Raw genomic sequence first — 13,144 nt, 5'->3', positions numbered from 1 at the left:
GGACAGACCTCGCCTGTGCAGGGTGCGTCGTCAAAGAACCCCATTCTCCTGCTCAGACACACACCTGGTTCATCCTGAGTGTGCATGCTGCCCTCGGCAATGAATTCTTTCTCAATGTACAGGCTACAAGTATCTGCTATTGTGTACACATCCCCGAGATGCTAGAACAGTAAGAGATCAAATGCCCAGCCCTGTGATGGTAATGAGTTCCCCGTTGGCTGTAACCCAAGGCTCCCTACTGCCTGTCTCCCTCTAGTCCTCGGGATCCTCTGAGGTTGTTTCCTTCCTCGATATACTCACAACTTCTCTTACTGTGGTCACAGTGAATGACCCAGAAGATAAAAGGACAGACAGAGAGAGAAGAGGCCTTTGGCAGGACATCAATGTCTCTGAGGGAACCCAGGGAGCCTTCAGGACATTGTAGATGGGGTGCCCACCATGAGGACCACTCGAGATGCTGAAGAGGCGTGAGCTGTTTAATCTTTGTCCAAACATGGAAAGGATGCTCTTCCTCTCCTGAGAGCAAACACATCTACGCTGTCTTCGACTGTAACTTCCAAAGCAACAGCAACAGACAGGCGCATGCGAACCGAGGATGCTCCTGCAGATGGGGGCTTTGGGTTATCTCCGCAAAGTCAAGAAGTGAAAGAAATGTGATGCACCAGGGCAAAGTGAACGGCAGGTCATGTGGAAACAAATCTGACCACGAAAACATTCCGAAAGCCTTTCCCCACGTTCTCCAAACCCTGACACACATGAACAGTGACTCACTCATAAGCCTTGAACAGCTGAAAGGGACACACACCCCCATGGGACTTCAGGATCATATCTGCACGTAAATGGCCCACTGTGCTTGTCTTCACCATAAAAGCAACTCATCTGTGGCTATTACCAATTTAGAGCAAGCTAACAAAAACCCCGAAATGCACATTTTCAGCCACGTGCCCTCTAGACCGTTTTCCAACGTACAAAACTGCTCCTTGTCTCGGGCCCTGATATAACCTAGTTGCCACCTGTAAACAACTTGGAGGGCTCAAACAGGAGAACCCCTTGAACCCAGAAGTTCAAGACCAGCAAAACCAATGAAACTACAATTCAGAATCAGAGTGAGCAGACTGCACGGTATGGGTAAGAGCTCTGGGGTGGAACTGCTGTATGTGAGTGTCTGTGTGCATAAATACGCACGGAGGCTCATTTTCTTACTGTAGCTCTCAGTCTAAAGCACCCAAGACACGGGTGTTGTTAATCAGGTATAGGGGAACGATTACCTTCAAAAACAGGTGCCTAGTTAGAAAAAGCTAAGAAGAATTGAAAATGTTCCCTTTCCCTGGAACCTAAAACACCTTGGTGTATTCAGGAGGCTCATAAAAGAGAGATGGCTGGTGGTCTGGAATGATCTCTAGCTAGGACTGGCTTAGGGTCTTTATCATCGTTACAAGTTCTACAAAGAACCATCTGGACTCAAACAGAACCTTGTACACGGTCTGACTCACAATCTGAAATTCTGACACTGGAGCTGGGAGAACATCGGTAGGGAGATTCACATTCTGTGCAAACATTAGGAGCTACATTTAAACCCCCAGCACCCACACAAACAATCAGCCAGGAGTAGTTACCAGTACACTAATAGTAACCCCAGTGCTGGCAGGGGAATGGGGAGAGTGGGACTTCTTGGACACAAGCCTACCTCCGGATTAAATGAGAGACCTTACCTCAGGTGAATACAGCAGGATGTGATTGAAAGGGACACCCAATAGCTTCCTCTGGTCTACAGACTTGTTCAAAGGAACACACATGGGCACAAACCACACACACACACATACACATACACACACACACAAACACACAAACACACACACACACACACACACACACAGAGAGAGAGAGAGAGAGAGAGAGAGAGAGAGAGAGAGAGAGACATTCGCAAAATAAGTAAATAAGTAATAAAATTCCAATCCTAACTTTTCAACCAAACTAACATAGCCAGGCATAAATGGCCACAACAATTACATAAAAACCAAGCACCAGAAAAAGAGCTAGAAAAAAAGACAAGATAAATTTATATCCTTAAAAACCTTCCTAACAATTATCTAGACACTGGCCTTTCTCCTCTGCTAACACACTGAATGGCATTGTACCGCAACCCTCTAGACTTGTGGCAGAGGGCTGGGAAGGTACCCTTTCTGTTAGTACCCTGAAACAATAGCAGTTATGACTACAGGAGTAAGAAAACTCCAGAGCAAGGAAGTCTTTCTTGAAAGATACAAGAGACTTGTCCTGTTACCTTACTGGGGCCTCAGAATTTAACAATCATCAACACAGAGCCACTGCTAGCAATCAAATAGCTTGGTTCTACTCTAAGGCACCAAGGAAAGAAGGCAGGGCTGGAAGCGAGCTGCCCAGGCACTCTCCCACTGAACCAAGGCTAACCTCAATGTCGACCGCTTATTTAAAGATCCATCTGCTGCCACCACTATTCAACAACCCAGCTCTTTTTACCACTTTGTCTTTGCCTCTGCCACAAGTTAAGAAACTTCATTTCGGATACTTTGAAAATGAGAAGAAAGGATACCAGCCACCGCATGCGTTCGGGAACTTTGATTTTCGAGCCAGACGAATCAGAGTCATCTATATGTGTTCCCAACATGATGGACAAACTTAATTAACCTTTGCTACTCTGTTCCAACCTACTGTTTTAGACAAAGCTAGTGACCCAGAAACAATATGTTACCAGCACAATCTCCATGGCAGATACCAAGAGATATAGCCCTATCAGCAGTATCGGGAAATAAGCACCTGGATTAGCTGCTTTAAGAAATATGGATTATACCCATGTCACACATGAGCTGTCAGAAACATTAGGATACTTTTGGCATAAATCAGCAGTATGAAGGCTATCTTCTGAGAAATGAATATGACAGACTGCCTGCAGGGCAAGGTGAGGCTGTCTAGAGCCGCCCTCCAAGTGGACGAGAAGACACATGCTCACACAACACTTTCCCCCTGAAAACTGTTTATAAAGATTCCAGTGCAGAATGGTGACTCCTAGTGGGCACCCCAGACCCACAAGTGTGTGAAGGAGCCCATTCCCCTCCAAGACCATCACAGGTAATAAGCCACACCAAACGACTCAAGAATAAATGAAAATGGATATCCCTAAAGCTCAAAGAGTGTGCGTGCCTCTGTGTGTGTGTGCGTGTGTGTGCATGGTGTGTGTATGCGTGTGTGTGAGTGTGTTTGTGTGTGTTGTACACACATGTAAAAAAGAAGCCCAAGAAGCAGTATGTTTAGTATTATTACAATTTTCAGGCTTATTACAAAGACTAAGAAATGCGCTGTGCCCTACCATGACAGCAGAGGCATTTTGGGAAGGAAGAGCCCTTCCACAGCAGGCAAAGCATGTTAATGTTCCGGTTACCCACTAACCAGCACTGGGATAGTGTTGAGTGAGTTTGTCTCCCTGGGCCTCTGTTTCCTCACTGAAGTAGGGCTAATAAGACCTGACAAGGCTGTGTGGCTGGCCCACAAAATGTGGAACATGAACTGGAATCCAGTCATGGTGAACCACATGTACTGAATCAAGATAAACATGCCTTCCTATCATATACTTTTAAAGTTATTTACATGTCATTTTTTTTTTTGCTGGATGGCTGAAAAATCCACTGTGAGACCTCTCTCTATTTCAATATTTTGTTTGTTTGTATGTTCTTGTTTTTTAAGACAGGATTTCTCTGTGTAGCCTTGACTGTCCTAGAACTCACTCTGTAGCCCAAGACGGCCTCTAACTCACAGAGACAAACCTGCCTCTGCCCCCGAGGGCTGGGATTAAAGGCGCGCACCGTCACCATCTCGCTACATTTCAATATTTTTTAAATCTCAAAAAACTCAACATTCAAAATTCTACATTGTGTACGTATACACACACAAACACACACACACACACACACACATACACACACACACACAAACTTCTCACTTTCTAGTTTTATATAAATACTAGACACAGAATCAGGGTGTCTGCCTTCTTTCTCTCAGCACTGGTTGGTAAAAAACAGAAATGGTCAGAAAGAGTATTGGTGCTTAGAAATGTGATGGGAAAACATACTTTAAAAACTGAAGTAACGCTGTTTCTTCTGCTTCTCCCTTTCCTTTGAATCAACCAAAAAAGTGCATGGCAAGAGTGGCCCCCAGAGGACCTGTGGGGCACCAAGAGGAGAGTGTGGAGAAGTCTCCTGGGTGCAGGCAGCAAGTGGTGTGTTCTTTGTAGAGAATTTTAAAATAAGGAGGCTAACTGCCTACATCTGCTTCTCACTGACATCACATGCTGACAACCCTAAACAAAGAGCTGATAAAACGCCCCATCCCCCAGCTCCCCAGCACGTCCTGTCTGGACCTGCCCTTCTACAGTGCAGCATCCCCCCCCCACTCCCACCCTCCCAGAAAGCTCTCAACTGCTTCCTGTATAGCCAAGCACTTGAGAGTGACCCTGAACGGATGAAGCCTCTCGTCTGTGTCTCACAACACATTAAAGATGTTTTAGAGGAGCTGGGAATTTAGCTCAGTGGTAGAGTGCTTGCCTAGCAAACGCAAGGCCCTGGGTTCGGTCCCCAGCTCCGAAAAAAAGAAAAAAAAAGATGTTTTAGAATTGCATCCTCTTTTCTCTCTTGTACTTCTAAAACTGGATTAAAACGGGCTTGGGGATTTGGCTCAGTGGCAGAGCGCTTGCCTAGGAAGCGCAAGGCCCTGGGTTCGGTCCCCAGCTCTGAAAAAAAGAACCAAAAACAAAAAACAAAAAAACAAAAAAAAAAAAACCTGAATTAAAACAAAGTAACAAAAGGACCAACCTGAGTCTGCTATGTATTCCTTTGATTTTAGTCTCTATTTAAACACTGAGGAACCCGCAACCTATCCCAGAAATGCGGATCAAGGAACGTGAGACTCATCCAACTGCTTAAATGTTCTGAGAAGCATCTAACTTTATATCAGACTCAGGTCCACTATCAAGAAAAACAAAAGTAAATGCGAAAGTAAATGAGACTTGGGTCAGTATCCCCAGGAAATCCTATCTGAAAGCGTTCAACCCCAGTGGTGTAATTTCCAAGCACATCACACAATTCCCAACGCTGCTGTGCTGCACCGTGCGAGCAATGGGACTCAGCTGCTCCAGCACAGGACAAGAGGCGTCAACTCGGGGCAGACCGAGCTGAACCACCTAAAGATGGTGACCTGGCAGGACAGCCCAGCATCTGCGGGCCTCTCCCAAAGGCTTCGGCAGATCTGTCACATTCTAGATGTCCTGGGTTGTTCTTGGGGTTGCACCAGCCAGGCTGAAAGTCAGTTCCTTGGAGGGCCCAATACCTTACTCCATCCCTGGAGTTCTCTTGAGTCAGGGTTGCCTGCTCCATGCTGCCCTCAGTTTCCCAGGGGCCAGTTCAGTTTTCTCCCAGGATCTGCTTGTGTTAGCTAGAGTACTCTGCAAAAATGGGCGGTTCTCAGTCCCATGCCTCTGAGCTCATGGTGTAAATGCCTGTCCCTTTCTCCCTTAACCAGGGAACACTAACATTCACCTAGCCTTGTCATCTAAGGAGAATACATACATACAGACATCAGAAAAGGAGATATTTAAAGTAATGTTTCTACACAATAACTATCTACTAGAAAGCTTAGAAATAGATAATTGTAAGGTTATTAAAATTAATTAATATATAAGATAATAAAATATACATGGTAGCATACAACATGAATTAAAATAAATCCTCAGGCATCGACAATTATGCCTCTGTATTTCATCTTTACAAACCAAATTATGGTGGTTAGCTCTAATATCCTCAAACAGATACTGTGCCTGAGGAAAGAAACTGTCATTTTAAAATTGTCTCAATTTAAAAGATATTTAAAATTGCACATATCCTCATATTCTCCTGTGACTTCATGTAAATACCTTTGGCTTCTCTGTTGACAAAAAAGCCAGGGTCTACCTACAGGTAGACAGTAACCGTGGAGGTTGAATAAGATGTCCCCCATAAATCTTGGGCATTTAGATGCTAAGTCCCCACTTGGAGGCTTTTGGGGAGGCTTAGGAGGTGTGGCCTCACTGGAGAAAGTCACTGGGGTGGGCTTTAAGGCCATTCTTAGCTTGGTTTGTGGTTTGAGGTGTGAGTTCCTGCCTCCATGCCTGGGTTCTACCACCACAAGCTGTAACTGCCTAGAACCACATGGCCCATTAACTTCCTCTTCAAAGTTGCCTTAGACATGGTGTCTTACCACAACAATCGAAAAGTAAATAATACAGTGGCAAATGGCCACTTTATTCTAGAAAAAGAAATGGGTTCTAGAAAAGGAAGTGGAACAAGCCAAGCCTGCCGGTGACAAGGTGGGCCACAGGAAGGGCAGACAGCTTGGAGCGACCTCCTCTGCTCAGAAAACGGGCTTTACATGATGTCTTCTCCCGTTATTATCAGTTTTTTAAATGCACAAGTATCTGAGAACCAGGAATAGCTGTACATGCCTATAATCCCAACATGTAAAAGGCTAAGACAGGAAAAAGACAGCTCAAGTTCAAGGCCAGCTTGGGCTATATAGGGACACTCTGTCTTTAATGACCTAAACCCAAGCCAGTGGAGCACACCTTTAATCCCAGCACCCAAAAGGAAGAAGCAGGCATATATCTCTGTGAGTTCAAGGCCAACTTGATCTCTATAGAGAGTTCCAGGACAGCCAGGGCCAGAGAGAGCTCACACCCCACCCTCTATTCATTCTCATATCTCCTATATACATACATATATATACACACTTATTTAAAATGATTATATATTATAAAACTATACTTTATATAAATATAATATATAATTATAAATGTTATGTTAATATATTATATACAATATAGGTTAATATATTAAAATACAAATCAGAAATAATACAATAAAATAAACAACAGACATCAATATTTCATTCAGGATTGTTAACTGTAACTTTCCCTGGAAACTAGAGTTGATCTAAGATTTGGCTTCACACAGCCACACTTCCTGTGGCACAGGCACTGCACACTGGTAAAGGTAAGGGTGTGGCCACCTCCACATAGCTTATGCTTGAAAAGTCACTCCTTTCCACCATACTTTCAACAGGTTGTCTCTGAGCTGAGCCACACTGGAAGGGAAGTTAGTGAAAAGGCACAGGCCTTCTCAGGCTGTTGGTTTAAGGGCGGAGAACATCCCCAGGTAGGCAAGCAGTCAGAGGCAGCTTTCTGTCCTCTGGCCCTCAGCAGGCTGAGAGGGCTGGAGCACCATCCACAAAGGGTGTGCTTTCCTGAGTCAAGTCCCCTATGCCAGAATCCGTTTCCCTTTCCACCTGTGTCTCTGTTTAAACCAAGGAGTATCTAGGGGACTCCCAACACCTCTTTGTCTTTTGTCCATACACAGACACAATGGGTAGTGATCAGTTCAGGGTCATCAGCCTATCTACCTAACAGTCTCTCTTCTAGCTATACTAAATATATGACCTGCTGTTAACTGGAGTCACCCAATTGTGCTTTTCTGTCTAGTTCACTTGGCAGCCCCAGTGTGCGTTTATTTAACACATGAATGGATTCCAGTGAGGTGGAGAGCTGTCAGTGAACGATCATGGTCACGGGATGCCTCAGACTGAGAGCAAAGTCACCAGAAGAGTGAAAACCCTGAGGCTGCCATCCGACCACACCCGACTGTGGTGGGAAGGTGAACCTAGACGTCTGCTGGCACAAGCCTGGAAACAGCCAACAAAAGAGCACCAGCTGCAGGCCCGAAGGAGATCCCAGGCACGGCTCGGAGCCCTCCCATATTTATTTCTGCTCGCTTGATATGCACGATTGTCAAGCAGGTACAACATGTTTATTTAAGAGATAATGTTGCCGTGGAGGAGTGCGCACGGCAATAAACAGCTTTTGCAGGCAATTAAATGCAGAAGTGAAATTGAGCTGCTGGTCAGCAGAGGCAGCCATTCATCCTGAGTTTGTTCCAGTGCCACAAATGTTATTCCTGTTTCACAACAGGACAGGAATCTATGATTGAGCCACAAATCTCTTCAGCCTCGAGACAGACCAGAGGCGATTAAAGGCATTCCCAAGCCTGTATGGCAGTCGGGGCAGCACGCTCTGGGATTCCAGAAGACGCACCCCCATCCCCAGCAATGAGCATACGTGTGTGTGTGTGTGTGTGTGTGTGTGTGTGTGTGTGTGTGTGTGTGTTCTCCCCCCAACCCACCCTGTCTGTCTGTCTGTCTTAGGATTTGCACTTAGTAGGTCCTGAGTCAGTGGCTTGCTTGACTTTACAGCCAAGCATGCAGGAGAAGGCCACACAAGAATCAGTGGATTTTTTTAATGCAAAAATGGATGCCCTGTTTGTTTTTAAGACGTCTACCTTTAAAATAGAATTATGATCTCTACGACAGTACGTGTTTTTTTAGAAACCAAAAGAGACCTTTGGTTGAAGAAGATCCACACTGCACTGCAACACACAGTGGCACTGAGAGCAGCAAGGAGAGGGGACAGGGTATAAAAAGGAGACTCCATCCACCCTTGAGACAGGTAGGAGGAAAGCCGAGTCTTAGCAGCAGGGCCCAGAAGATCAGTGTGAGGAACAGGAGCCCCCATACCAGCTCCTGCACAGAGCCTGAGTCGTCAAGGCTAGTAGACAACAGAGAGCAGCACAGGCCTTCCCGTACGGCTGAAGGCACCTCAGAAAAGACAACAGAACACTGGGAAGTTGTCCCTAAAAGGGGTAAGGCAAGACTCAAAGAGCAGGCCCAACACATCTTCCAGAAACTAAGAAGGTGAGGCTGGGCATGGGAGCCACACAGCTGTCATATGAGCACTGGGAGACTGAGCCAAGCAGACCACAAAGCTGAGGCCCACTTGGGCTTGCAGAGTAAATTCCAGTCATGCCTAAATGAAGCCCTGTCTTTAAAAGAGAAAAATCAAGTTGATTTTCCAATCTATCACAGGTTCCTGTCACAACACCTGATACCTATGTGCGTGTGTGTGAGCGTGTGTCCTTCCTCCTTCCTTCCTCTCATGTGTATGTGCAGATATATATGAGTGCACACATGTGTACAGGCCAGATGTCAGCACTGGGTGTCTTCCCCCATCATTCTCTACCTTATAGTTTGAAACAGGCTCTCTCGCTGAACCTGAAGCGCTCCCAATATGGCAAGCAAAGCAAGTCCCAGGATGCACCTGCTCACACCCCTCGATCCTGCAAAAGGATCAGCAGGGAATCCCACCTTTTCTTTTTTGTTTTGTTGTAGCATGGATGTTGGTGTGCAAAACTCAGGTCCTTGAACAGCAAGCACTTTATCCACGGAACCACCTCTCTAGCTGTGGAGACAACTTGGGCTAGACATGGTGGTGCAAACCTTTGACCCTAGCACTCCGGAGGCAGAAGAAAGTGGATCTTTGTGAGTTCAAGGCCAGCCTGGTTGACACGGCAAGTTCCAGACTACCCAGAGTTACACAGGGAGATACTGCCTCAAATAATCAAACAAAACAATAAAACCCCTTCTGGCTACAGTGTAAGCCACCCCATTTCTGTCACTTCAACACTAGCCAAATGCCAAATATGTAAGTGCTTACTATTTCATGGTTTTGTATGACATATCTTAACACATTTATGCCATTAATATGCATAAATTAAAAAATTTTTACTCATTTACCTTATCTTTATGAACTCTGATTTTTTTCTTCTGCATTTATGCCTATGTGACACTGTCAGATCTGTTAACTGTTTCAACAGCGGTGAGCTGCCATGAGGATACTGGGGATTTGAACCCCCTGTCCTCTGGAAAAGCAGTCAGTACCCTTATCCACTGAGCCATCTCTCCAGCACTGCCCAAAGGAATCAAATTCTTCCTCAAAACTATAAAAGTCATTCCATTCAGACTTTGATCCATGCATCACAGTATTTTGCTCTTTAACGATTAACTCCTTTATTGTGAAGCCCGAAGGAGCTGGCTCAAAGCACAGGATCACCTGGCAAAGGAAGCAATAGGTCTAAAAACAGTATGGCAAACGGAAGTAAAGGGACCAGAAATAAGTTCGTCGGCTATTATCTGCAGTGTTTCTGTTTACATGGAAACTCTCTAGTATGCCAGCCATGTCACTTTAGTACCATGCTGTGTCACGCATCCACGTGACAAATGAGAAGCATCATCACAGAAAGCTAAGACTTAGAGAACAATGTGTCTGCTCAAGGGGACATGGCTAAATCGAGAGTTCTAACTGAATATGGATGGGCCTTCCAGGACTACATCTCCCGTTCCTTAACATGCACTCCATTTCCCTCAGTCAGCAGAGCCTGGCATCTCTGCGGCTCTCTGCAGGAGAACAGGGTGGCATGAGAACCTCAGGACCTTTGTCAGGTCTCCTCAGCACTTGTTGATCTGCATCTGGTATTTTGCAAATCGGCAGCAGATAGCTAGGTTGGCTTATTTGGATGTGAGGATTTTGCAGGCATGACTTGAAACATTTTTAAAAGTCAAGGTGAGCTCACAGTTGGTTATGGGAGGCTTAAGAGGGTCCTGCCACATGAGAGTCCCTTTGTGAAGTCTCCTCGATCACTCTCTGCTACACACGCATAGAGAATGTCCCTTCTTCTGCCTTACTTGCCATCCAATTCACAGAGAAGTGCTGTGCATACCCCAAAGGTAACTGTAAACTTCTGAGATTAAAGCTTATGTCAGACAGTGACCGTGGACTGAGTATTTCAGGAACACATGAGAGCTCTACCCTCGGCCACCTGAAACAACACCTCTCTCCAAGACACTTGTGCTTGTGGCTGACCTGCGTGGGTGAAGAAAATCAGAAGAGAATCTCAAGAAGATTTCAACAGAAAACGGAGGGCTTAGGGAACAACACTAAGCAACAAAGAGCCGAGCATTTACAGGGATCCATCCCACAGCTGGGGTTCATCTGCAGAGACACAAGCTGATCTCGGTGAGTCTGAAGCCAGTCTGGGATGACTTGAGTATTAGTATTTTCAAAAAGAGAAAAAGAGAACTGAGACGAACCAGATTCGATTAGAGGAAGATGTCTGATCACGATGTTACAAAACTGGGCTTAAGAGGGTTAAAGATGATCAGAACAAAGCTCTCTTGACTCCTGGAAGCAGAAAGTTACAATACTGATTGTCAGAGGCTTGTGGGTAGGAAAGCAGAGAGACGTAAGTCCATGTTACTACTTCCAGTGTTAAGTGAGTTCTGGAAGTTTAACGTACAGTGTGGGAGTTAGAATCAGTAATGCTGCATATCTGACAAAAATGCAGACTAAATCTCAGGTGCACGTGAGCTCACGTGCACACACATACACATGGCGCCTTCATTAGCCTGTGATATTCAATGCACAATATACATACATCAAGACGCCACACGGTACCTTATGTGTACAATTTGTCAACTATGCCTCAGTAGAGCTAAGAAAGGAAGAAGGAAGAAGACACCGAAGAGTTGCACCGGCTCCTAGATACGTGTTACACTAAACTGAAATCAGATCCTCCTGAGGAAGCCTAGTCAGATTCACAGGGCGGAAGTGAGCATAGTCGTCACAGAATCTCAGCAGCTAACCTCTCCTGAACACACTCCTCAGACGTAAGTACACACGGTGGTCTAGCCTCACAATGCTCTGGTGCCAACACAATGACCTGGTGGAAATGCTCCCCCCTCAGAAGCAGAACCACTCCAGACAATCTTTCCCTAATGAAATGAAATAGTGTTTTGTTCCAAATGTTGAAAGCTCCTGATTGCATACTATTTTAATAATACACGCATACTTCGAAAGACCGATCACCATTTCTAAAAAACACACACCTACATTACTGGGCCATTGAAACACCACCTCATCGCCTTTCTTACCCTTTCTGCCATGAAAACACACACATTATAGGTCTTTCTTTCCCAGTGTAAAAATTTGTTGGGGGATGACTGCCCCAACCCCGGAAGCTGCACCTAACGTATTCTAAGCTGCCCCAAGGTAGGGCAGGCTGGAAGAGGTAAGGCTTCAGATATGTCTAACTCTGGCCAACCGGGTATTTTTGCACAACGACAATGTGAGAAAAACTAAAACTGAAAATGAACCCCCAAACCATGCACACTCCCTTCCTTCCAAGTCCCTACAGCCAATCTCTGGAGTTAAATGGCATCAACAGACGGAAAGTAAGGCTAATGCACATCACATCATAACCGTGACCACCCGTGTGCTGCACTGATCATGTGTCCATTTACGTTCATGTGTGTTTCACATATCCCATGAGCTCTGGGTCATACCTGCCACTGGTTTCCAGTCTGAGCAGGCACATAAGGTGCTGGGAGACTACGCAGGCTGTTCTTCACAGGGGATCCCCCAAGGGGATTTCCCACGTCCCCTGAGGAGGACTCAGCAGACAAGGCCATGGAGTACTGGGGGTAGTTGTACAGATTGTTGTAGTAAGGAAACAGAGACGGCTGGTAAAAGCTGCTGTAGTAGGCGGGGTCTGACATCAGGTCAGGTGCGTTCTCCATGTGCCCTCTGCTGGTGACAGCAGGGATATCCTGGATGACCATGCGTCCCTCTGAAAGAGAAGAGAGGAAAAAATAAATAAATAAATAAATAAATAAATAAATAAATAAATAAATAAATGAATGAATGAATGATGTTGTTAAGGGGCAGCGTCCGGGATGTAAACAAATAAACGAATGAATGACGGAAGATTTAACGCAGGCTGTCCACAGAGCTTGCCCTCTAAAGCCCCCCGCTGTGCCTGTTCATCCTCAAGATGAACAAAGAACCTGGAAATGCAAGGGAGGAACCATCCCCTGCTTCTTCAGCCGTAAGGGCAGGGTTCCAAGGCTGGCTCTGTGCAGATGGCAGAGCTGAATACCCTCGGTGAGGTTATTTTTCCTGGTAGGTTAAATTACATGAAGCCCGACAGTGAGACCTCAACCAGATAGCACCAGTCAAATGAGAAGAAACTCGAGACCAAACCCAGTTAACCTGACTATGAATTCTTACCATGTGGTAAAGTAAACATCACCTCAGGAATTCAGTAAGGGGCTGAGTTTGAGTGCTCACAGTTTCTTTTACTTCCATCCATGGTAGATAGGATACTGTATTCTTTAGTATGGACCAGAGGGCGGACCAGGA

At 45.5% G+C, this 13,144-nt stretch overlaps 1 protein-coding gene across 1 annotated transcript in view; it reads right to left on the bottom strand.

Moving 5' to 3' along the window:
- The window catches only part of Dmrt1 (doublesex and mab-3 related transcription factor 1), a 98,468-nt gene that overhangs the window by 45,009 nt on the left and 40,315 nt on the right, over positions 1-13,144 (bottom strand). Inside the window, 1 exon segment of the mRNA NM_053706.1 lies at positions 12,289-12,572. Coding sequence (NP_446158.1) covers positions 12,289-12,572 — 284 coding nt within the window.

The sequence above is a fragment of the Rattus norvegicus genome, chromosome 1 (assembly GCF_036323735.1).
Source record: "Rattus norvegicus strain BN/NHsdMcwi chromosome 1, GRCr8, whole genome shotgun sequence".
Classification (NCBI taxonomy): Eukaryota; Metazoa; Chordata; class Mammalia; order Rodentia; family Muridae; genus Rattus; species Rattus norvegicus.
Note: the sequence above shows the minus strand (reverse complement) of the source record. Positions and strands in the feature narration are given on the sequence as shown.